This window comes from Trachinotus anak, unplaced genomic scaffold (genome assembly GCF_046630095.1).
Source record: "Trachinotus anak isolate AG129_WGS33_773 ecotype Australia unplaced genomic scaffold, CSIRO_AGI_Tana_v1 ptg000017l, whole genome shotgun sequence".
In the NCBI taxonomy this organism is placed as follows: domain Eukaryota; kingdom Metazoa; phylum Chordata; class Actinopteri; order Carangiformes; family Carangidae; genus Trachinotus; species Trachinotus anak.
Window position 1 is genome coordinate 1,680,558 of NW_027273868.1, and position 27,057 is coordinate 1,707,614.

Here is a 27,057-nt window from a genome sequence, read left to right on the forward strand (position 1 = left end):
AAGCGTTTGGATGTTGGATCGTACAGTATTGTTGTTCCTCTCCGTTGTGGAGGCTGTGAGCTGTTTCTTGAGGTGTAGCAGATGCTGGTCGTGACAGTCGTCATGTAGCGTAATCCAAATAGTGAAAGCGGTGGCAGTGGTGATATTCCCACTCTTGGTCAGGGCAGTTTTCCTGCACAGTTTGCACACAGTGGTGTCTGTCAGATTTAAAGAAACCAACAAACTCCCACAGGGAGCTGACCTCTCCGTCTTCACCGACTGCACTCAGGGAGGGAGGAAGCCTGAACTTTCTATCAAAATTAACATACTTTCTATTGAACAATTTTCATATTGGTATTGATCAAGTGTCTGTACATGTATCATCGGTACATATCGTTTTATTGCCCAGGCCTACCTCCACACGCTGCAGCCATCATCCTGCTCCATCATCCCATTCAGCAGTTCTGTCTGTCAGATGCTACTCATACATTTTTACATTGATGGTGTGGTCCTTGATGGTGAACTGGAGATACGTTTATCTAAAGTTTAAGAGCAAGACGACACCTCAAGCACTCATCTTCCTGTCGTACATGTATAAATGCCCTGCTCCGTAGTCCCAAACACCCACCCTCCATTATTTCCCTCTCCCCTTTGTCTCTTCCCTCTCCCCTTGCACTCTGCCAAGCACAGATGCAATGGCAGATCCATCCCAGAGCCTACCTACCTCACTGTAGCTATCATCCTGCTGCACCGTCCCATTCGTATCCACCTGACTCTACTGACATTTTGTATTTTTTCATTAACACTTCATTTGCATCTCATTGATGTTCGGTCCTTGCAAGTGAACAACCATATAGTCTATGTGCTGCTCACTACTACAAAGATGTTATGAGGCAAAAACAGGCAAAATAGTAGTAGAAAAATATAGAAAACTGCTGAGTTTTTATGCATCCGTCCACACATCCCGTTCTCATGGACACAATATCTCAATAACACCTTGATAGAATTTCTTCAAATTTGGCACAAACACTGGACTTGGACTCAGTTTTTAACCATTACTCAAGACCTCACACAGCAATTATGACAAAATTTCACACAAATGGTTTATATTTGATCTGATTTTGGATAAACAGGGATGTATTCTGAGACGAGTCTGAGTGGAGGAGGAAGTCAACCACGGGGCTGTAATTCTAGTTTCTCAGTTGGTTTTTCTTTCTTTTATATTTGGTTTAAATGATAAACAGCTTGTTTTGTTTTGATTCAGCATTGGTCATAAACTCACAGGGTTCATCCACTTGAGTTGTCCTATGTGAGCAGTCTCTCAGCTGGCTGATGCTTGGAGAGGTTTGCCTGGATGTATGTGTGTGTGTGTGTACCTGTGTCTCCAACTCCACAGTTTTCCCATGATGTAACTTTATTGACCTGTGTGCTTTAAACAGAAACAGTGTTGTCATAGCAGTGCACAAAGTCACTGATTGATTGTCTCTGTTTGTTTCAGGCTCACACTGCTGTTCCTCTGGAGCCTACGTACCTGGCCGATGGTGAGTGCTTTCGTCACAGGAACATACTCTCAAAACACAACCACAACTACACAAGTTATAGATTTTTGTCTGTCACACACTTAAACAGGACACATGGTAGGTGTGATGATCCGTGACGTTTCTTCAGTTCATTCGTTGGTTCTGTTGTTGCTCTCAGCTGAAAAAGAGGAGCTGCAAAAGATGAATTACTGTTGGAATATCCATCTACCTGCTACCACGGTTCCCAACACAGCTGCTGTTCTCATCCAGCTAGAGTCTGAAAACACACACTAGAGTCTGAAAACACACACTAGACTCTGAAAACACACACACGAGACTCTGAAAACACACACACAAGACTCTGAAAACACACACACTAGACTCTGAAAACACACACACGAGACTCTGAAAACACTCACACAAGACTCTGAAAACACACACACAAGACTCTGAAAACACACACACGAGACTCTGAAAACACATACTAGACTCTGAAAACACACACACGAGACTCTGAAAACACACACACAAGACTCTGAAAACACACACACAAGACTCTGAAAACATACACACTAGACTCTGAAAACACACACACGAGACTCTGAAAACACACACAAGACTCTGAAAACACACACACAAGACTGAAAACACACACACGAGACTCTGAAAACACACACACACAAGACTCTGAAAACGCACACACTAGTTTTGGTATCCTCAGTGTTGTGCATCAAACACAACCCTCTGGTGTCGTTAGGGCTCGAGTGAGGGCGTCGTCACCACTGCACCACACTTCACACACAACAAATACACTAACACAACGTCACAATAAAGCTGGACATCACCATACACAGCAATCACCCAGCACTGCACGCATACAGAGAGACCAGATTAGTATTCCTGTCATATATCTCCTGAACAGCAGGGACGGACACACACACACACACACACACACACACACACATGAGGCAGGTAGGCTCCCTGCTGTTGACAGAATGGAGCTGGGCAACAAAGCAGCTGCGCTGTGTGTGTGTGTGTGTGTGTGTGTGACATGTAAAGCAGACACAAAAGTGTAAGAGACTTTATTGAATAATTGAAGCAGTAGTGATGGAGAGTTCAATGGGGACTGACAGAGAAAGTTATTTTTTATTTTGCATTTTATTTTTTCCGAAGTTGATTTTTATCTGATATCACCACAGTTATGACTGTAGCAATGGTCCTGATGAGCAGTAGCAGGTTGTGCAGCAAGGTGTTCAACTGGGTTGAGATCTGGTGACTGTGAAGGCCATAGCCAGATATATATATATATATATATATATATATATATATATATATATATATATGTGTGTGTGTGTGTGTGTGTGTGTGTGTGTGTGTTATTATTAAAGCCAGAGGTGTCACAACACAATATAGTTCAACAGCAGCACAAACTGCAGCCTCCAGAATGATCACACAGTTGAATCAACACTTCTCTAGAACAGTTTCAGCACAATCTGCAGCACAAATGTACAGTTTCTACATGACATCTCCCACAGATCGCATTTATTTCATTTTTATGTTAATCACTGCAAAAAGAACAAAATCTAACAAAGACATGAGCTGACAAACAAAGACAGAAGCTACAAAACTTTCCTGACATCAAGACAACACAAAGAGTTCACATGCAGAGGCAGATGATACGTGTATGTCACAGCATGTGTGTGTGTGTGTGTGTGTGTTCAGAGAAACTGATGTGTGTGTGTATCAGTGTGTGTATCTGGAACATGAATTACACAAACTGATGAAAGTTGTTAGTGAGTTTTTAAACTATTGTAAAATGTAAAAGCCTTTATTTACTGACTATAAAGTATGATGTAGGATGTAATACAATATGATAATCAGAATCAGAATCAGAATCAGAATCAGTTTTATTGCCAAGTATGTTTTCACATACAAGGAATTTTTTCTGGTGATTGGTGCAATTGATCAGCAACAGTGGGGCTCTCTAGCCTTGTTGATGAGGCTAATAGCAGATGGGAAGAAGCTATTTTTGTGGCGAGAGGTTTTGGTCCTGAAGGACCGCAGCCTCCTGCCAGAGGGGAGTGTCTCAAAGAGTTTGTGTCCAGGGTGGGAGGAGTAGGATAATACAGAGAATAATAAAATACGTTTCATTCTTATCAAAATGAAGTGTATTACAGCCTTGTAAATCAGACTTATGTAACTTTAACAGGCTATAAACTGACAAACTCGTCTCAAGGACAGAGCAGGAGGAGGTGAGAGGCAGGGAGGGAAGGGAAGATTGAAAAAGGACATGAGGCACAGAGGCAAGAGGGGAGAGGAAGGAGAAAATGAGAGAAAACTGTTTTCACAAAAAAGAAAAGCCCCTTCCCCCTTCATCTGTTTTCCACCTCTTCACTAAATCGTTCTTCTCATTTCCTCAGTGTACATGTGCAATTCTCTCCATCCCATCATCATCCCATCATCTCTAATTATTGCCTTCATCCCTCTGTGTGTGTGTGTCTCCATGTGTCATTTTTCGCCAGACACTTTATCCACTGCAGAAGTTCTCCTCTCTCTCTCTCTCTCTCTCTCTCTCTCACACACACACACACACACAGAGCTGTCAGTAGTTGTAATGGAGGTCACTGAAGGTACTGATTTCATAGTGCAGTTGTCAGCTCCAAATGAACTCATTTACTAGTGTGTGTCTCTTAGTGAGACCTTGACACACACACACGCACACACCTCCATCCAACCTCCACACACTCTCCTCAGGCCTGTACTTTTTACATTTTGAGCTTCAGTGCCCACAGAACACATCACAATGAGGTCAATGATCAGGGTCCACATGTATCTGTCAGAGATGTGGCAGCACAGGCAGAGAGGACTCCAGCACAGACTCAGAGGCTTACTGCAGGGAAGGAACATGAACAGGATGAAAACCAGACAATCCAAACACACCTAGTACCTTCTCTGGGAAACATGAGCAACCAGAAACAGACAAACTGACAATGATCTGGTGACAGAGGGAGCTGATGAGGGAACTGGGTTCAGGTGTTTGAATAGGAGGGAAGCTCAGTGAAGAAAAACATCTGGGGACATCTGGTGGGAGGATGAAAAATGGCAGGTGAGGGGAGTGAAAGGTCAAAACAGAAGCTGTGCCCCAGTTCAAGGGCCACAACCTTCAGAGGATGCGGTCCACAATGGTGTTGTAGACGGTGAAGGCTGAACTGTAATGACATGGTCTGGTCTCCAGAGGAGTTCTGCTTTGCATCACCAGCTGTGCCCGCCCCTACCGTTGCATCACAAAGAGCCCCTCCTGTTGGCTAGCAACCTTGACTTTTACAAAAACATGAGGTTTTAAGGCCCTTGGTTTTAACAGTTGTACCGTTAGCTGTTGAACTGAGCTGAAACCCAGTGAATCTTGGGATAGGAAAAGAAGAACACATTTCTCCGCAACAACTGAAGGAGCCTTTAAAATGGGACAGCTCAGTTGCACTGCTGTGACGCAATCAGTCTTCAAATGCAGCCTCCTAGGATGCGGCCCCTGTACTGGGACTCAGCTTATATCAGGGAGATGTAGAGAGGGGCCAAGGGGATCTGAGGTCATGCCAGATCTCCTGGAAAATATGGAAAACCTGGACCAGTGTGAGGTGTTTGCTTCTAGCTGGAAACTTAAAGAATACAATTTAAATACATTCTACATTTCTGCAGCCCGCTGCAGCAGAACATATGTTTGAGCATAAATTGAATGAGCTAATTAGTTTCACACTAAGCTCCCCACTTTGATCAGCTGCACCGTCTCTGCTTATACTGTAATTTAACTAAACTGCTGTAGTCCAGACACATGCAGGAACATTTTAATGCTGTGCAGTGTTAGAGAGGAAGTCTCTGCTAGCTGCTGTTGAAAAATGAGACCGACACATTGCAGCATTACTGACCAATCGCTTCAGTTGCACTTTGATGTTTTTTTAACTAAGGTGAGGATGTTTGTATCTGGTGAAGTCAGCAGATGTCTATAGTGATGGTGATGGTGAATCCAACATAAAAGTCAAGGTGTGTGTCGGTGTCATCACATTCTCCTGGTGTAAATATGAATGAAAAATATCCTCTAAAGCCTCGTTCAGACAGGATGAACTATGCTGCTCAGTAATTTAACTCATCAGCAGCAGCATTTTAACCATCGCAAAAATCACAGGATATAGTCTGTGATAGACGTGGACATTCAGAAGGACAAAGACAAAAAACAAAAGCCCCACAGGAAGAAGCAGGAGAATTGTAGAGGTAACGGTACTGACTTCAGCTCCTACTCAGAGTCAAAACTCATCACAACACAAAGACATGAAACACATGCTGATATCATTCAGTGTGACTGCCACATACTGAGGATATCTTTATCTCTGATGTCCCTCCAGAATAAATGTCCATAAACCTGTTATCACTACCACAGTAATCCAGTGACACCTGTCCAGTGACACGATCACAGTACACTGCTGGCAGCTAATTCCACACTTTTAACATGGGCAGTTTAATTAAATGTAAACAAATGTGGACTAAATAAAATGAGACTGAACAGAGAACAGTGTTACCTGCAGCTGACATTGTGATGGGCGATGGACAGATAGATGGTGTTACTTCCTCACTCACTCAGTCATGGTCACTCATGTTTCTAAGGTCATTATTTCCTTGTACCCTCACTGTGACTGTGAAAAGTAGAACAAGCAGAAAATCCACTTAAAATAAAAGCTCTGGTTGGGACTTACATCACAACACCAAAACCAAGGCTAAATGTAGCTGTAATTATTATTGAGGTGGATGTGGTAATTACCCATACTGCACCCTGGACAGGAGTAAAATCACAGAGTGCAGCAGGTAATGTTAAAATCACCTTTCCCTCAACTTAAATCCAGTCTGAACAGAGCCTCATACTCTTCCGTCTGCCTCAGTTAATAAGGAACAAGTTCTGCTAAAATGATGATGTAAATCCTCCACTTTCTTCACGATAATGCTACATTTGAACCTAGCTTAGCATAAAGCTCACTGATGAACACAGAACAGAGAGTTAAAGCTACAGTTAACTGTTGTTAGACAACTAGTGTATCAGTTTTGATCAAATTTGTAAATACACATCACCTGCACGTTCTGGGTGAATGTGCATAAGATATTTGAACAGGATGTGTCTTTGTGTGTGCCTCAGAGTTAGATGCCGCTTACCCCCCCTATGGCTACACTGATCTGCCTCTGGACACCCTGCCGCTAGACCCTGACCTCCACGAGCCCTACATCCCCGATATGACGTACGACCCCAGACAGGCCTACCCCGAGCCGCTCTAACAGGTAAACACACACACAGACACAACACACACTGTTGACATTTTTAGATTCATTGTATTATTTTTTATGTACATGTGGTTTCAGATGTTGCAGTAGGGGAAGATGTCAAATGTTCATCTTTGACAGTGGAGTGTATTTATGAAACACAGGTGAAGTACTGGGTATTATATAGTCTAATGTAATTAATTAATCATCCTGTTTCAAAGTGAGTTTCAGTGATCGTCAGTGATGGTTGTGGTCAAAACACTGTTACTGTGAGAAAACGATGGCTCTGTGGGCGTATAGACTCTTGCTAATGTGCTAAATCAAACCTAACCAGAGGAAGCTGCAGATTTGTGAAGATGTTTGAATACAGATTAAAAACAATCAGATGCAACATGTTAATTAATGAGCTGTAGACATGACGGTAGGTTTATTTTTGAACAGAGATTGCTGTTTCCCCCTGTCTCCAGTCTGTATGCTAAGCTAGGCTCACCACATCCTGACACTAGCTGTGAACGTGATACACAGACATGAAAGGCACATTTTTGAGGTTCATCTTCTCATCCCAATTTCTTTAAAGGCTGATTTTTCAGAGTGAAGCTGTGGAAAGTGGGCGTGTGGTCTCATTTAGCTGTGAAATGACAGCAGACTGGGAGAGTGCTTCTCAGTAATGATGACTCAGTGCAGATATTCTTTATTTCTTCTAATCTTTTTGAATGTTTTTTTTTTTTTGTTGTTGCAGGAGAATAAATCAGAAAGAGAGAATGAGCAAATCACAGGAACAAAGACTGAAGGGATGGATGGATGTTGGAGAGTGGAGGTTTTTATCAGCCCTTTTCAAGTGGAAAAAAATCTCATTTGGCAATCAAGAACTATCAATAGAGGTTGATTATAAAAGAAAACAACAAAAAAAATTGATTGTTGCTGTGAATGAAAAGAAAAAAACAAACGAGAAAAAAATGTAACTTTGTTATAATGTTTTACTGTGGGGTGAGAGTCGGGGGTGTCTGAAGTTTTGAGGCGTTGTTACACGGGTAACTTTTTGAAGCAATCACATTAGGCAGCAATGCCTCACTCTGACAGTTTGACACATGCGGGACAAGCAGGGAGCTGAAACTCATCTGACGATCTTCACCAGTGTTTTCATCAAGGTTTAGAAACAGTCTGTTGTAATATTAGTTGTGATAAACAGGGATTCTCTAAACCCATATTACTCAGTAAGAGGTTCCATGAAATTATAGTTAACTGTAACCCCCAGTTTAACAAAGTTCATTAATGACATCATGAAAACACTCATTATGAAAACTTACATCTAACATTTATGAAGTATAGATTTTCTCTCTTCTTGGCATCACTGCCAGTCACTGTTGCTACCAAACGCTACCCGTGTATTCCAGCCTGAAGCTGCTGTCTTTTAGATGTCTCCTCTGTGTATTTGAACAGTGCACATGTCCCAGGGTGTCCATGTGTGGTCATTGCATGGTAGTATATTGTGTACTCAATGAAATATTCTTCACCTTTACTTGCTAAGAAAAAGTGACATCCGGGTTTTACAGGGCATTTTGGATCACCCCAACCATTTGGAAAAACTTTAGAGCAGAACTGGACCACTAATCCCACCATGTCCCGGCCTCACTCTCACATCAGAAACGTCCACAGGAAACGGACTACAGATTCTCTGCCATCTTTGGAATCAGACTACAAATCCATCTGTTTTCGAGTTATACCCATCTCCAGTGGAAATGGACCACAGCTCTCTGATCACACCTCGGTGGGTGCCACACTGTAGGGTACATTTAAGAAGGTACTGACATGATGTGCTTAGACATAATGACAAACAACTTTTGTATTAGAAGTGTGCCGATTATAGAAATCTGTCGATAACTGTGTCGCTGTCAGTGGAGGGATGGGGAGTTTGCTGCTGCTCACAGCATCTGTTAAAGATTTAGTCTCTGACTGGTGTGCAGCAGCTTTTCTAGCGCACCACCACATCACACTGCAGTCCACATTGTCTGCATGTAAGTGCAGCTGCAGCTGAAACATGGACACCATGATGCTTTGTGCACCAGGGGCAACAGTGCTCATGGTTACAACACTCCAACCAGCTGTAACAGCAGGAGTCTGCAATGTTAAAGCTCCATATTTTATCTTCTCCTGTGTTTTATTTGAAGCGTTGATCTCCATCAGAAGATATATTTGTGGTTTTAAGAACCAAAAACCATCTCAGTGTAGTTTTACATCTCCTTTCTCAGGCTTCTCTCTGGACAAACGATCAGTGAGCCAATCAGAAGAGAGGATCTGAGCCTCTCCTCTGATTGGCTGACTGTTTTCTGAGTGATCAAATGAAAATATAGCAGAATTCATGTAAACACTCAGAGAAACTGAATTCTGCAAGGTTGGACAGTGGGTTCAGGTAGGCAGGGCTTGGGGCGTGGCTTAGGGCAGTGACTGCTGGGTCATGACATCACAAAGTTACAGAAGTCCTGATGGCTCGTTTTAAGGCTGCTTCTTCTGCTCCTGGCTCTGAACGTCAATTGAATAAATATAGTTGACATTGTTATATGTGATTCCCTTTTCTGTGTGCATTGACCTTGCCACACTTCAATTAAAACATTTGTTTAAAGGACAGTTATTTAGGTTTTAGTCTTTTGTCATGACTGACATGAATTTTGTGACATGAATTTTCCATGGCACATTTAAGTCCAATGCAAACATTTCTGTCACAGATGTGACTACCTGTATGTTCAGCAATAGCTCCCTGTGGCCCACACAAAACTGATTTAATATAATTCACTGTCTGTCATCACTGCTTGACTTGGAGCTTGGCCCCAATGGCAAAGTGATTCCTTTTCAAAAAGGCTCTGCTGAACCTCCTGATGATGGTGCTTTGTATTTAGTATATCTATGCTGCCCTCTGCTGGACAGTACAGAAATGCAACACAACACTTGGTTTTGTTTGCTGTGTTGTGGTTTAATTTTAATGTGGCACACTGAAAAAAATAAACAGTTCATTCAGTTATTTAAGACTGTCATTTACCAAGTATTTTAATGTCATTATGACAAATGCACACATGTAAAGGAAATCAAAATTACAATGTTTACTGTATTTGTGATGGCATTTAAAATCACAATGTGGGCTTTATTTTGTTATGTCTGAGATTTGATGACATGATAATATCAGTAAAAATACTGTACACTAAATAGGGCAAGTGAGCAGTGCAGTCAGACAATGTAAGCCTTGGACTAGTACTCCTGTTAGCCTTGTTAGCCTGGCACTTTCAGTTTTTATGTTATGGATGTGGATACTTGCAGAATATCAGCCATGTATTGTAACTGAGACACACTGTAAACATGAGGCTGAAGTGGGATGAGAACTGCAGCTGTGGAATATTCATATGTGTGATGGTAAATCTGGACCCTTAACCTGAGACTAACTGGCCCCGGGTTTGTAGGAGCTCTTTTCACTCCACAAACTTAACACTGGTGTTTGGCTCTCCAACAAAAGCAGCAAACTATTTTTTATTTTTTTTGCATGCATTGTGATTATTTTTTCTATACTCTTGTTTCAGCTTCTACTTTTTGCCTGCAGTGTTCGGCTGTTGGTTGTATACCTATGTCTACCAAACACAGAGGAGGGTTTTCTGACTCTGAACACCCTCTGAACAGACACTGCGTTATTTTGGGGGTTTTTTAAGTGTTGGTTGTCCTGGTTACTGTTGTTATGTTTGTTACAGTTGACCTTGTAGCAGAACCTGCGACAACAGCTGTGTCCCAATTCAGAGGCAGCAACCTTCGGAGGACACAGCCTAAGAGGGTGTGGCCTTTCATAGCCGCCGTAGATCTGGAAGGCTGAACTGAAATGAGACGGTCTGGTCTGTGAAGGATTTTTGCTTTGTGTCAGAGCTGTGCCCTCCCCTTACCATTGCGTTGTAAAGTGTGGCTTCTGTCGCCTAGCAAACTTTACAACACACAACTTTTTTTTTTTTCTTTTTTTTTCTAAAACTTGAGTTTTTAAGGCCCTTGGTTTAAACAGTTGTACTGTTAGCTGTTGAACTGAGCTGAAACTCACATACATATAAGGCTGTCTGTCAGTGCTGTTTGCTGCCATTCTATTTACATTACTGACGTGCATTGAATTTTGGCTTAGGTTGGGCCATGAAGGATCCACTTATTGGAGCCTTTGTTGCCCAGGAAAAGAAGGACACATTTCTTAGCCACATTTGAAGCCTTCAAAATGGGACAGTCTAGTCAATGCAGCCCCTGAATTGGGACACAGCTAATAGATACACATCATGTCCTCCTGCTCTCTGGGGTTTGGGTCAGTCCAGGATGCAGCTCCCCACAATTTTTACTTTAAAGACAAGGAATTGGAAAGATGCATTATTGGCCCCTGAGGAGGAACTATTCTCGATAGTACCGCAAGAATGGCTCTACTGTGTATAACTGCATTGCACTGCTGTGTAGAACCACCCTCTTTTTAGACGAACTGCTTTACATACTGCATTTGAAAAGTAAAAACAGGGACACGAACAAAGAATTCTTTAGTATACGCGACTGTACATTATCATAATGAAAGAGATGTTCTTTATGATCCTACAGTACATCTGACTGTGTGTTTGTGTGGCATATGAACAACAGAAGTGTTGACACACTGCTGACAGAAGCTACAGTAAATAAAGGAACAAAGAAGTTTCAGGAGAGGAAATGTGACCAATAGTGCCCCCTGCTGGTTCTGTTCATCCAAAAGAAAAAAAATCCTAATCCGCATTTTTGCTGGTAAAACCTCTCCATGAGCACTCAACAGCATTAACTGAAGCAGAGCAGATGTGTCTATTGTAGAGAACTGTAAAGTATGAAATATGAAGATTAAATTTTGTACCAAATCACCTTCAGAGACGTCACGTCTTTGTATGTGACATACCCACCGGCAAGCCAAACCATGAGCACTCAATGAACTGAGTAATGTCAAGGTCTAGGATTTATCCAACGGCTCGTGGTCAGTGTCTTTGATGGTCCGATATTAACACCTGAGCAACTTTGACAGGGACCAAATTCTTATGTGCAGTTGTCCCAGTCTAAGGAGGGACAAACCACGAACAAAGCAACATTGATTTGCAAGGACAACAAAGACCCCCCTATCTGGTCATCGCACCCTGTTGCATATGTGGCTGCGCAGCCACAAACCAGTCAGAGCGCCACACCGGTCATAATGTTTTGGCTCATCTGTGTATATGACACTTTATGTTCCACTGGGGGGCAAGATACTGACTTTCCTCACCTGTGGAGGGGGAAAAAAAGAGGATGTGATGGTGAGAAATATAAAGTAAGGAACAGGAAGAAGAGGGAGAGATAGACGCCAAATAGATTTATCTTGTGATGATAATCATTTCGTGTTGTTGTTGCTTGTTGTCTTTGTTTAGCAGGAAATGCAGTGTTCTACAGACACACTGGAAAGACTGTGCACAGAGAGCTGAGGGGACGAGGCCTCAAGCAAATACAAGACAGAAGTACAGCACGTGAGACTGAAAGCACAGACCAGAGTCGGCTGTAGAATAGATATTTATAGGCCTGTTATTTATTTGTCATCACTCTCAAGCCCCATTTACTCCTGGTATTGATGTGATCTGTTTCTGGATAATGACATCCAGTCCACAGGTCTTTGCATGCACACTGGTATTAATGGGATGTCAACATGGACATTAGTTCTGCAAAGCTGCCTCACTTGTCAACAAGGCAAGACTTGCTAGCAAACATTAGATTTTGCAAGGCTTGCTTTAGTTACCAGGAAGATGTGGAGTTAGGTGACCTTTCAATTCGCTGGGTGATTTCTTTCTTCTGAATTGTATTTCCACCTGCTGACATCTGATCACAAAGCAACCACACCACCTCCAAATGTGTATATATGGTACAAGTTACACACAGGTTGAAATTAAGCATCTGGATCAGCATCATCAGTTTTCACTTGGTAACGTGTGATCTGGATCTGGACCAGGAGAAACACCTGTTAACACAGGTGGAAATGCACATAGAGGACAATGCAGTAGGAATGCAAGTGGCTCAGCCCGAGTTAGCTCCCTGCTTCCAAAAGTAAAAGACATCAGTCCAGTGCGACCACAGCCTTTAGAAGAAAAATCTAAAGATCACATGACTTTTGTCTGATGATCTCCTCCCCTGCAGAGGAAAAACAAGCAGATCTCATACAATCTAAGACACTGGTCATGTGACCAGTGGCATGATGGTAACCAAGTGCAACCACGTTACTCCACTGGCCCCTAAAACCTACAATATAATGGTGTTAGTCTCGTTGGCAAGACTATGAAGAAGTTGTCCACAGATGCCTTCAGCTGTCTCTGTCTTTAACGTGACTCTTGCAGGATGTAGCAGAGTAACCAACCTTTATAAGTTCCACTAAATTCACACAGTTACACACATTCACACCTGGAAGATGCCCACTGCAACAGTCTAACCCCAGCTGCTCCAGGGTTAAAAGTTCAGTGGTGGTTATGAGGGAGGGGCATCTAGAAATCACACATTAATACCAGGTAGAAATTGGCTCATAGACAACAGTTTAACAGTGGTTTTTAATTTTTTCTGAGTTACACCATCAAAATAATTCACAAAATCTTCTACACACAGTAAGTTACAAGACAGCAGCCCCCTGCCCTCTCTGTGCTAGTCTGCTTAGTTTCAGTCAAAGCCTGCTTATTATCCATTCACTAATATTAGCTAGAGTTAGCCATGTGCAGGATGTCAAGTGGCAAAAACAGCCATGTTAGTAATGTGTGACAAATATCAATGTATTGATAATGATACTGGATATGATTTGAGAACATGCTGAGTGCTGAGCAGAGGTCTCATTCATTATAGAGTAAGACTTGGAAGATGCAGTCCACTCAGTTTTTATTTGGTACAACAATGTTCCTGACAACATCACCAGCTCACATCCAGCTGCTGTGTGTTCAGATATTTAGGGCGCGCAGTTAACCTTCATCCATTACCATTACACTCTACAGTCCTGCAGTGGCTGGTGGCCAGTTTAAAGCTTATGGGCTGCTAGCTGTCGCCCATATGACAGTAAAGACAAAGCTAAAGTAATGCTAACCTATTTTTTGAATTCCACTTGCCAGGGGTGATATTTAAAAAATATTACCCCAGCCACCTGTTCCCTGTCAGGACATGAGAAACTGAAGCATCATCTCTTGGTTCATGTTTCACTGGTTGGAAACCTCCTGGTGGGTGGACTGTCAGATCCAGATGTTCTCAGATGTTGCATTTCTGACCACACCCATCATCCAAGTCGGGTATGGTCAAGTTTGGTTTGTTGCACTTGTAACCACACCCAGCTGTAATGTACAACAACACGCCATGTCACACTGATGAGACATGGCGTGGCGTACCGACTGCTGCAGACCATGCAGCAGCTGCTAAATGGCAGCGCAGGCTGGATTAATGAGCTGGGCACAGTTACACTTTGAAAGTGTTGATTCTAAATATGCTGTTTATGACCTAACTGAACAATCAAGCAGGACAGATATGGTGGGAAATGAAGGAAAGTGGTGAGAAATTGTGTAGAGGGCATATTAAATCTTGATATGCATTTTTACAAAAACAATCACGTTTCAAAGTTTTTTATTTCAAATAAATGAAATAAACCAGCCCAAGTTTCCTGTGTTGTCTATTCCCTGCACTGTTATATCACACAATTACATACTGACTGTACAAAGTGGTTTCAGCACACTAACAACCACACAGATCACTGTTGTTAGACGCCTCTGTCAAAAGCAATAATTATATCTAATGACAACATTTCTACAGGGTCATTGCTAATATTTTTTTCTACCTATCTTTGCATGGCAACCATGGTTTAGTTAAAGTTAGGGGAAGATTATGGTCATGACAAATAAATTATAAAGTCCAATGTGCTGCTATACTCCTCTCTACATTAAGGACATAATACTTCTCGCACTGGAACTGAACATTTACACACTGAGAGAAGCTCCTGACATATTGAATCATCCAAGTGGACATTACAATTGCCTCTGAACAAGCTCCTAGATTTCAGCAGTTTATCTCATTCTTCCTGGCAGATCCTCTCAAGCTCTGTCACACGGGATGGGAAGAGTGTGACCTGTCATCTCCAGCTCTCTCCACAGATGTTCTATGGAGTTGAAGTCTAGGCTTTGGCTGCACTACTGTGTTTCCTGTGTTGTCATGGCTGTTTGTTTCAGGTCATTATGGAGTTGAAAGGTTAACTGTGATCCCAGTCTCCGGTCTTTCTCTCTCTGGAGTAGATTTTCTTCAAGGACCTCTCTGTATTTGGAAGCATTCATCCTTCCCTCAGTTCTGACCAAAGAGTTCAATTTCAACAAACTCCAGCAGCTGTCAAATTACTTTTACTCCCAGTGTCTTTCATCTTGTCTCTCTATCATAAAGGCCTCATTGATGGAATGATGCTGAGATGGTTGTCTTTCTGTCTCGGTTTCTGCAAAGTGAAGTGACTGCCAGGTTTTTGTTGTCCTCCCTGATCAAGTCCCTTCCTGTCTGTTTACTCAGTCTAGTCAGGCAGCCAACTCTAAGAAGAGTCCTGGTCCCAGACTTTTAACATTTCATAATTACTGAGGCCACTGTTCTCCAAAGAACACTCAAATCTTTACAATGATTCAGTGTCTGCACCTGGGTCAAAATAGTCACACATCAGCTATTCACCCATTTACACCTGTATGAAACGCCCAGCGGCTTTTTTTCCCTGTTAAAAATAGAGCACAAGACAGCACAAATTGTTGCAATGTGCCATTATAAATCTATATCTAGCTATATCTAGCAGGAAGGCTTTAGGAAGTGTATAGTGTTTGATAGCATATATGGTGGATGAATGGGTCAAGCACAAGACTTACCCCCAGGAAACTGGGGTTCTTCTCCCATTTAAAATCAAATGTTGATATTTTTAGATTTAGTCGACTTATTATCTTGGGTTTTTTTCTGTTTGTTTAGATTTGGCACCAAAACTACTTGTTAGGTTTCGGAATAGATCATGGTTTGGGTTAAAATAGACCCTTTCACAACATAAACCATGTGTTAGAAAACCTTTCTGCCAGACCTGTGTAACTCCTGGAGGTTGTCCAGCACAGCCTAAAACCCAGGTGTAAATAGCCCCATTGGCTATCCCCAGCAGGTACAAGTGGCATTGGTGTGGGAAATAAACAGTGAAGACTGAGAAATGAATGTTTTGGTTTGGTGTCACTCTGTGGGTTTGCATGTTAGGATGCCACATGAGAGCCATCTGAGCAGGTAACATCAAAGGGTCATTGTACTAAAAATGACATGATTAACACCTGAATGTATGACTGAGCCAACCTTGTCCTGTGTCAGCAACCACTGCCCTTTTGTTTCCCTGACAGTATATAAGGAAAGACACTCTGGGAGTCTTTAGAGAACAACCATATCAGGGTCTTCTCCCCATTTTGCATGAATTAAAGAGACTTGATTTATCACATCTGTAATTCTTCAGAGAACAGAAAGTAGAATTTCTTTCATATTGGCTACAGACATCTGGGTGCAAATAGCATCTGCCGTGTGATTTTATACCCTTCCCTGATCTATGCCTAGCCTCAAGAGTTCTGTGGCCTTGGTTTCTTTGTTGTCCTGACACCCAGTGTGAATTGTGGTGTGTATCTTTGTCACTATGTCCGATCAATTCAATTTACCACAGGTAGACTAAAATCAAGTGCTAGACACATATTGAGGATAATGAAAGCAAACACAAAGCACCTGACCGAAGCCTGGAGAGCACCAGCAAGGACCTGAACAGTTGTAGAAGATTTCACTCTTTCATTTAGAATTCGCAAAACTCCCTAAAAACACTTTTTGTCATAGTGTAGACTATTGAACAACTTTCAGATTCTATTCTATGACACAATAAAATGTGCAAAAGGTGAAGGGCTCTGAATACTTTCCTAAGTGTTCACTGTAATATCTGTTATTGCAGTTTCTTTGCAGCTTTCTTTTCTCTGCACTGCCACTTTGCTGCTTTAACACTGTGAATTTCCCCACTGTGGGACTAATAAAGGTGATCTAATCTTAATTCCTAAGGGATAAACTGGGCTGAGAAAAAAAGTTTTGCACAGTAAAAGCTGGTAAATAAAAAAAAAAAGTTTTTACCAGGGAGACAACCATGGTGCTATCTGAGTTGTATTCTGGTGCCAGAAGACAGTTGTCTTCTGATCAGGTCAAAACATAAACCAATCTTCCAGGCTTCCAGACTTCCAGGCTGTCTTTAGGCTTTTCCATGAAATCTGCTGTAAATATTTGTTGTTCCCAGATGATGATTTCCAATGATTATTTTAATCATATCTACTTGAAATAAATGTAATGTAATTGGCATGAAATTTCCCGTGAGGTTTACTCAGTCCATCCATGCACTGCAGTGATCCCTGGTGGTCTGTGGACCTTTTTATATCCAGAGCAATATAAAGAGAATTTCTACCTTCACCTGTCGAGAGAATATGCAGAAAAACTATTAACCTGCTGTGGTTCTGTCCATGTCCGATCGCTGTCCACAAGATGCACAAGAACCAACTAAAGGAAGGGTTCTGCACAGACACACTTCATGTTTGACAAATGATGAACTGTCATGTGGTGTGTGTATATGTCTATTATGGTTTAGATCTAACCTGACTTCACATTGGCCTCTAGACATGGCAGACGAGACTTTACTGAAAAAACTCCTATCATCAAGGTGTTCTGTAGTAACTGACCCATCTGCAGGTCGAGGATCAGTGCTTGTAATGAGCCTGTTTGACCACTGGGTGGTAACACAACACTGAATATCTTACCTATGAGGCTCAGCCTGAGCACTGGCTCTCACTGAACCAAACTGCTGACTCCTGACCTGTTCTATCAGACAGAGAAAGAGAGACCATCCAACCCTTCAATTCTCTATGAAGGTGTGGTCTGAATTATACATCACTGTCACAGGGACAAATACAAATACTGGCTCAGTTTCTCTGGATCCTTTTCACGTTATAACAACATATTGGTTATGTTATTATTCTCCCATTATTACCAGATACCGAATCTGGCTTGCTGTTACAATAACATATCTCTTTATCCTGTTATTTAACAAAACCAATGTATCTTGTTAGAACTAACTTTTATCATGATATGTTGTTTCCTTACTAGAGCTCGGCTAGAAAAGCCTACAATTAAATCATTTTAAAAAATGGTTTAAGTTTTATTTCATTTTAGGACATGGTTGATTGAAGTTCCATAATTAGTCCATTAATCCATCTATACTTCTTGCCCTGTGCAGGATCACAGAGGGCTGACGCCTTCCAGAAATAAACTCCTGGTTTAATGAGCGTTTCAACTGTTCAACAAAGAGGGAGTTACTGTAATTTAATCTGTAAGTGATGAAAGGATGAATGAGTTTCTCAGAAAAATATAGGGCTGTAAATGGCCTAACGTTGGATTTATTGTTTAAATGATGAAAACCTGTTGTTGTAATGTTACTGGTCTAATTAAATCAGCATCAAGAATATTTCTAATATTCCTGATGTTTAAACAAATATCTCCTCTCTGATCTCTGCGACCGACCACCAGAACTTTGGTCCTTTCTTTATTTCACTGTACGACTGTGTTGTCTGCGTATGAGTGGGAGTTTACTGAGCATCAATAAAGGAGGCCTAATGTTTGTACATTTGAAATGAAATAGAAACACCCTAAAACTCTGATGTCTTAAACAGAGAAATAAAGCATAATTGCATGAAACATAATTTGATATATAGTTATAATGTAAAAAGGATCTTGTAGAAAAGAGAAGCTGATCAGTTCTCTTTGTGGCAGCAGGCTGCTGTAATTGTTTTGTTATGTCTGTGAACTAATATAAAGTTTTCCATTGAAAACAATTTGAAGGTGCTGAAAACATTTGACCCTATCACAAAGACTTTTTCAAGGCTTAAACAGTGAGAATGTTAGTGATGCTTTATTTTATAAAAATGGCATCCAGCTCTGGAAGAGGCCTGGTCGTTCCAGACCTCTCAGAGATGATCAAAAGAAACAGACCTGAGCTTATCCTGTGAATATTCTCATTTGTCCAGGTCATAGTATCTCAAAGGAGTTTTAAATCGAAAGCAACTGGACTTGGTTATTTGTCTAGGAAGACGTTTCACCTCTCATCCAAGAGGCTTCATCAGTTCCTTCTCGTACCTGACCAGGCTGGGACTGGTCCAACTATCTGGTGTGGAGACCCAGGTATTTAACCTCTGGGAGGGGTTTTCACAAGGCTGATGATGTCATTGGTTCCCTTTGTGCTCCATGTGCCAACGACAGTCGTTAGAGTGACTGTCTTGGTGGAGAGTTAGGGGCTCTAACGAAGTGGAAACCAACTCTCCACCAAGACAGTCACTCTAACGACTGTCGTTGGCACATGGAGCACAAAGGGAACCAATGACATCATCAGCCTTGTGAAAGCCCCTCCCAGAGGTTAAATACCTGGGACTGAAGAACTGATGAAGCCTCTTGGATGAGAGGTGAAACGTCTTCCTAGACAAATAACCAAGTCCAGTTGCTTTCAATTTAAAACTCCTTTGAGAGACCTGAGCTTAATTTAATCTGAAAATTTATGTCAATGTGATATATTTTTTTCATTTTAATAAAAAATAAAAGTCAAATTGTCTTTTCACTTTGTCATGATGGAGAATTGATTAATGAGGGAAAAAATATTATTTTTATCTTAATCATCATGCTGCAACATTACTACGTGTGAAACAGTGTCAGGGGCTGAAGACTTTCTGAGTAGTGTATAGTAATAACCTAATGTTTTATCTGATGTTTTATAAACTGATCTTTAGCTTTTATTAATGAACTCATTTGTGTTATGAAAATACTCCAACCCCTTATTGCACATTTTACAGTATACTTTGGTAAAGTAAAGACTACTTTTATTTCTACTGGAGTACTTGTTATAAAATAATTCTACCCACCTCTGATCATTGAAATGACCTGAGACTCTGTCTCATGAGAGTGTGTTTTTGTTGTAATGATCCTTCCCAGAAAAGCTTCAATTATATGTCTATCAAGATAATATCACATTATCACGTACAATGCTACAGACTAAATCCATACTGGGACATCCCTATATAAAAATAAAAAGGCTACATTTGTGATATTTTCTTTTTTTTTTTTTTTTACACTTTCCATGAAACAGGATTTTAGTTGTATGAAACAGCTTAAACTGACTAAAATCTTTGTGTTTATGTTTTGTAATTGATTTATTCAATGTTCTTATTATCATTATTATTATAATTATTTAATGATTAAATCTAATTTCATGTTGTAATTTTGTGCTTTGTATTTCCTTATTATACAATAAATAATTGATCACAAAAAAATAAAAAGACTCAGTTTAATTCCATTTTGTTACAGGTCACATTTGATGATGAGTGCTGCTGTGTAATAATACCTCTATTAAGATTCTGATTATACACTCACTCACTCACACACACACACACACACACACACAAACACACACACACACACTCATTATGTACTGTACTGTGTAGTCTGCACATGTATTAGAAAGGGTAATAAAAGCTTGGTGTCTCTTATCAGAAAAGAGTTACTGAGGAGAAACTGTCCTTTCGTCTTTCACCGTTTTTCCCCTGAACTGCAGAATTAATAAACAGTTGAATTATAATAATTATTATCTCCATGTGACCTGCTATGCATTAAATATTGATCACCTGTTCCTGCACTAGCGAGACATAATTACCTTCTGTAATGTGAACCCTTCATCAAATTTAAACATTTATATTGCTTATCTTTCTGCCGAACCCGCTGGCTAAATTTTTTCTAATTACACTAATCAAATTAAGTTGGAGAGCACTTCTTCTCTTTGCTTCAATTAGAAAGCGGGGATGACATTCATATTTCACATGATCCCAAAGAACCAAACTACCAGCCAGTTGAGGCAATGAGCAATGGCTCGTTCTGCCTGATACACTGCAGGTCGACAAAGCTTTTTTTTTGCTCCACAGTTGTATTTCTTCATAAAACACATTTAAAATAACCAAACTCCAACAGCCAGAGACATGAAAACATTTATCACAAATGAAGTGATTCAAACAGTCTGATGAGAAGGAAAAATGAAAACTAAATCAGTGAAGTGTGTGTGTCCACCAGTCTGAGCCAATGATTGGCCTGAAGCCACATGACCGTGGCCCCACAGACAGATCTCTATGTGTTCATATGATTGGCTGTTTTGTATTTTTTGTCTCATATTGACCCTGTTTAAATGTCACTGCGATGTGTTCTTTGATGACACTGATGAAGGCCACAAACCAGAATGTGTCGGCCTAATAAAGTTCCTCTGGTCACTGTGTTTTGTCCTCTTTGGAGTGAGACAAAGACAAAGATCCACATTGAAGACACTTTACATGACACATGTTCATGTCTACGATGTAAACTCACCCCAGGTTCACTAATTCCCAGCAATACGAGAGAGGACGATGTCCAGCCCTCAGTAGCAGCTATGGCCCTATAGGTACAGTGATTGTTGGTGTGAGACAGGTTAGATGACATCATAGTGATGTCAACAGCACCTTTAATTTGAATTTATAGGCACTGATGCATCAGCCAGAGCTGTTTGCTGAGAATTAACTTCTTCAAATCAGTTAAAGTTAAAGGACAGGTCTGATGATAAGTGATTTTTTTTTTTTTTGTAACAAATCTCAACTCTAACCCTAACCAACAAAGAATGAAGCCTGACGTACTGTACATCTTATTCCTCTCTGCCACAGAGCTGCATCATCCAGAGCGGCAAAATCAAAAATCATTCAGCCACACTGTTGCACTTGGTGACAGTGAAAGTTCTGGCCCAGTGTACACCCTGCTTCCATGGCCTGAGTCTGGCCCACATACTTCACATCTGGACTGATCCGGCTGTTATCCTCTGGTATTGGATGACAGCCGGAAGACTTTCTGTGTGTGTGCCAGAATTAGTCCGTGGAAGCGGGTGTGTATTGGGCCAGAAGAAACACAAGCATGCAGTATCACCATGAACACACACACACAAACACACACACACTGTAGTTTACTCCAACTCAGTCCCACACACACCGGCACAAACAGCACCAAATGTGGATTAATCCACCACTGAAAACAGTCCCCAACAAATAAAAACAGAGACCAAACATTTTAGAAAATTACTGGACCTTTTATAAATATACATATAGAATATACATGATATTATATATAATACTACTACTGCATATATTTGTGAGCAGTTTTATAAAGATTTAAGTCTTCAGCAGGAACCAATAGGTGAAGCTGAAAGCCACATACAAGGCAGCGATGTTAAGAGACGCACTGACACAGCTCAGGACAAACAGCACCGTGATGATGTTTGCTGGTTATGACAAATCTGTCAGACTAAACACAATCTGAGTAGCTTGCTAACCTTTCTTTGTAGATCCCTTCATCAAACAGGAAAGAGACAAGAACATCTTGAGAAAACAAAATTTTATTGATGGTTATTGATTAGTGGAAGAACCATAGTACATGCACATACAATGAGTAGGAAGTAGGAAGCCTTGTTTTGAACCACAACACCTACTGGAAGCAGAGCTCGGATAAAGTAGTTGCGGAGTCAGACATTCAGCATGGTGAGGACTCTGAGTCTTCCAGTCTCAGTCCTCACACACAGCACACAGCTGACGGTTTGAACCAGCGGAGCCATGCGGCGCCACGGCTCTTACTGCTGCCTTTTTTATTATGTGATGCATCTGAGAGTTTTTCCTATCTAATTCGTTATAAATACAAAAAGAGAGATATGTAACGACACCACTAATAGGGAATAGTTGTAAACAGAATGTGGCACAGGAGGCGGCCTGTAGGCTGGCTTGCATTGCAGCCATAGCCGAGCTCCCGTTGCCCATGTAGCGCTTTTCAAATACACTACAGATGTATTCCATTAACTTGTATTTACATCAGAGATTAGCCTGTTCACAAATCAGTTATTTCCCATATTTATTTAGTATTGTAATATTCAAACAGTTAATTCTCAGAGAGTAAAGTCTGAGTTCTAGAAAAGAACAGACAGGATGTCACATTAAGAACGACATGAGAGGAAAGAGAAAAAAATTGGAACCCAAAAATTACAACTACAGCACTGATATGTCTCAGGTTTACATGAAAATTACAATGTGCAAAATGGTACAGGTGACCAAAAATCAAATAAAAAAAGAAACTGATTGAGAGTATCTACACTGTGATTACATTATCTGTAAAGAGTTAATAAAAATCAGAATATGATTTGATAGAAAATGAGATAGCTCGCCCTAACAACTGATCTACTCATCTAAATCTAAAACATTATACCATTGTGTATTTCATATAAGAGAACATCTTCACTGCACAGTTCAAATATAATACATCGTTGGATTATTATACTTCCCCTCCACCCCCCCCCGATAAATTTTGATTATGAAAGAAAAAAACAAAAAAAAACAAAGGCAAAAACAAAATGAACAAAATGATAAAATAGACCCAGCGGCTTTGGCCACTGCTTTATATATTTTTTTAAATCTCTCCTGTAATATAAAAATTATCAGTTATACCAATGAATATACTGGAAGTTTATATAAAAAACATCTACGTCTGTTTGGCCAGTATTCAGTGATTAAAGTTTGACTTCCTCCCCCGGGAACCCGACATCTACCTGTCCTGTTTTTTTTTGTTTTCACCTGGCCCTAATTCTTCTTCACATCTCAGCAAGAAATTAAATGGTTGAACAGTTTAGTTGCCATGGCAATCTTTTTTTTATTTTTTAAATTTTTTTTAAGTCTTATCTCATAATTCATACCTATGTAGAATCTTATACACATAAACACGCCAGATATATCCACAGGAACCTTTGGCTTTAAGTGGCGTAAGATACAACCTCATTATTTAGTCAGTAAATCTACAGCCCAACTCACACTGGTCTCTCCCTGAAAAAGAAACTAAACTACACTGAGAGCAGCTCTGACTGTTAATAACTGTTATTTTATTTAGCGATCATGACTCAATTATCTCGTTATCTCAGGAGAACTTCAGGAAGAGCAGAAACGCCATCGTTTGAGACAAAGTTTGTGTCGTCATAACAACAAAGACACAAAACATTCACCAAACTGGAGTCCTTATCTTGTAGTTATGACTGTGAGATATTTATCTTGACCAGTTGTTATTATTATTATCATCATTAGCTTATCATTATCTTATTGTCAACGTCTATGACAGTGGCTCCCAACCTCTTCCGTCTCATGTCCCACTGAAAACTATAAGAAGGCCAAACATCCTCACAGCTTATTTTAATGATGCTGATCCAACATTCAGGACTGAACTGAAAACAGGGGAAGCTCACTTTTTCTTTCTTCATCTTCATTCATCATTTTTCATTCTTCTTTTTCTTTCTTTCTTCTTCATCTGTCTCTTTCCTTTTAACACTTACTGTTGCTCTTCATTAGTTTATCAGTGATAGGCCTTAATGTGAGAAAAAAACATTTCATTTTTTAAAATGTTTTCTAAGATCGTTTCCTTTTACAACATCACATTATATGTGTGTGTGTGTGTGTGTGTGTGTGTTATTATTATTATTATTATTATTATTATTATTACTGTTTTTTGTTCCAGCCCACTTGCAGTACCTCACACAGGTAGGGAACCACTGTCTTTGATTTGGTTTGGAGTGTAATAAATGTGCAATGGTCAGAGAACGAGCTGCTTAAACATGAGTAAAAAATATATCTTCACCTCAGAATATGTTTCTATTTTCAGGCTGAACGACCTGCAGTGAACCAACCTGATGAAGAATGTTTGAAATGAAGAAATATGAAGTCAAGTCAAAGTTTGCTATCGAGGTAACAAGAGAAAAAGTCATGATTTCAAGATCGTGGACAGAAAATAACAATCACTGCTGCTCTCAGCTTCTCTAAATCCATCTCAGAAGTTCAGAGAGGAACTTTGTCTTCTTCACTTCCTCCTGAACCAACAGGAGAAAAACAAAAATCTATTGTTGCTAAACTGAGAGAGGAAGTGCCAAAGGAAGCTGGGAGAAGTAAAACAACAACACTTGACTGGCATAGTCACTTAAACACTCTTAGAAAACATAAAAACCCCAAAGTGTGACTGTGACTTATGTTACAGGGTTGGAGGTCTATACAAGCCCTAACAATCTGACTGATAAATATTCCTCTGTGTCCTAATTGTGACTCTAGCAGCTCTCTATTAGTACCATGGAAAAACCTCTACAGCTGATCATCTACGTTTAAATCTTTAGAAATTAAAAACCCACAATATCAAAATACACAGCACAAAATATCTGAGGTATAAGATGAAAAATATCAGCTGTCATTTTATTCTTATTCTTTTTTTTGTACTTCTCTCTTAGGAGATGCTGAAATGATGCACAAACTGCATGTATTGCAATACCCGGGCCTCAGTAACGTCTCTCCTCTGGTAACTCTCTCTCTTGCTCATTCGCTCACACACTCGCGCACACACACACTTTCTTTCTGTCCTGTTGGAAGGTTGACTTTAGGTTGGAGGTGTTGCTAATAGGGTGCGAAGCGGCTGTAGCCTCCCCGGTATATACTGGCCTGCAGAGAGGACAGCACCAGCCCCACGTCGTCAGCATGGCTCCGAGTTTTGGCATCTGTCAGCGGGGCGAACGCGTTCTGAAACACACACACACACATGTGTGGACAAAAACAACAAACACACACACATACACACAAGCAGATACACCCACGAGAAAATCCAAACACACACACGTACAAGTACACGCAGACAAGGGCATGGAAACACACACACACACACACACACACACACACAAACCCTTGTTAGCCCCCCTTAGTCCAGCACAAACCACCACTAGAGGTCCAACATTACCGTCATTCCAGTGCAAACCCATGGGGGATGTAAAGACCCATGACCGCAGCAACCGTCATGCAGCAAGCACAGCGAGACGCTTCATGCCAGGGGAACATGCCAACAGCTACGTGAAAGAAATCCAGTCAATACAACCATGAAAAAAAAGTGGAGGAAGAGATGAATCAAACAAATCAGGAGAGCAGGTGACGTGAAGCAGCATGTGAACCAGGGAGGGTTAAATCTTCTGGATGGATCATGCTGCTTTTCACTGGGTGGAGGTGATGGAGGCTGATCGGATTTCAGGAGATGTGTCTGTGAAGTTTACACAAACACCAGAGCTGGTCCTGGTGTTTGTGGACAACTTCATTTCTGAACTGTTTTCTTTTTTCTTTAGTACGACAGGCATGAAAAAAGTTGGCTGCTTATTTATTGGATGTTTGTCGGATCAGAGTGTCTGGACTGTTGAGTATTGATGAGTAGATATAAAGTCTGGTTAAGCAGCTGTAGTGAGTGAGTCTACTTGTTGCCGGGCTGAGGGTGGGACTCAAGGCCAGTTAAAGGTCAGAGTGGTGTGGGACAGTGCTTGATACGAGGATGGGAGGCTGATTAGTGGCTATTTGCGAAACTAGTGGAACTAAAAAACAGATGGCACATCCCACTTCTCTGGACTGTGTCTACATGTCCCTCACTCATGTCCTTTCTTTGCATCTTAGTCTGAAGACGTGAGCAGAGATGCAGGAAAGGATGCGAGGAGAGAGGAAGTGATGTGTCCTGTCTTTCTTTTGTTTCGGCTCTGCGTGTGTTTCTGCAGCCACCTGCATATTTCTTAGAAACATGTCTGTGTCTGTGTTTGTGTTTAGACTGGTCACAGATCAGTGGAACCACACATGGAAAGGATTTCACTTCAAGAAAAAAACACAGTTTTTTTATTTAATAATTATTTGCTTTCACATGTATTGATACTCTCTTCATTATTTATTCATCCATGTTATAATTAGAATGTCTTATCATTTGTAGAATTGATTTATTAGCCCAAATGTTTGAGGGAAAAACATATTTCACATAGAGCTGTTTCTCCCTGACACAGTGAATTTGATTCAGTCTCATGTGACTGGGTCTCAGTCGACAGCAGAATACTCTCCTCCCCCCAATATGATATGATCCATGATAGAGATCATGAAGACAAGGATTGTCTGACAGGGGTTTACGGTTCTTTTCTACAGATCCATCATTTTCAGCTTGATGGTGAATCAGGAGATAAAATCTTAAATTACTACTCCTCCGTGACTTGTGTGGTTTGTTAATGTGTGGTAATATATTACTTAGATATAATGTATTAGACAGTTAGGAAGCTGCT

The 27,057-nt window shown here is 40.7% G+C and overlaps 2 protein-coding genes across 8 annotated transcripts in view; one reads left to right on the plus strand and one right to left on the minus strand.

Annotated features, from left to right (window-relative positions):
• Positions 1-14,450, plus strand: part of LOC139634726 (junction plakoglobin-like) — a 152,606-nt gene extending 138,156 nt beyond the window's left edge. Inside the window, exons 15-17 of the mRNA XM_071501333.1 lie at positions 1,478-1,520; positions 6,676-6,815; positions 7,537-14,450. Of these exons, the coding sequence (XP_071357434.1) occupies positions 1,478-1,520; positions 6,676-6,812 (180 nt within the window). The 3' untranslated portion in view covers positions 6,813-6,815; positions 7,537-14,450. The remainder of the gene's footprint in view (positions 1-1,477; positions 1,521-6,675; positions 6,816-7,536) is intronic.
• A 7,843-nt stretch (positions 14,451-22,293) lies between these two features.
• Positions 22,294-27,057, minus strand: part of rbfox1 (RNA binding fox-1 homolog 1) — a 309,086-nt gene continuing 304,322 nt past the window's right edge. For 5 of the 7 annotated variants that reach the window (XM_071501337.1, XM_071501335.1, XM_071501338.1 and 2 more), the window contains one exon: positions 22,294-25,504. In XM_071501337.1, the coding sequence (XP_071357438.1) occupies positions 25,382-25,504 (123 nt within the window). In that variant the 3' untranslated portion in view covers positions 22,294-25,381. Of the gene's footprint in view, positions 25,505-25,718; positions 25,825-27,057 lie in introns of all 7 variants that reach the window. The other 2 variants (XR_011694044.1, XR_011694045.1) reach the window with 2 other exon arrangements.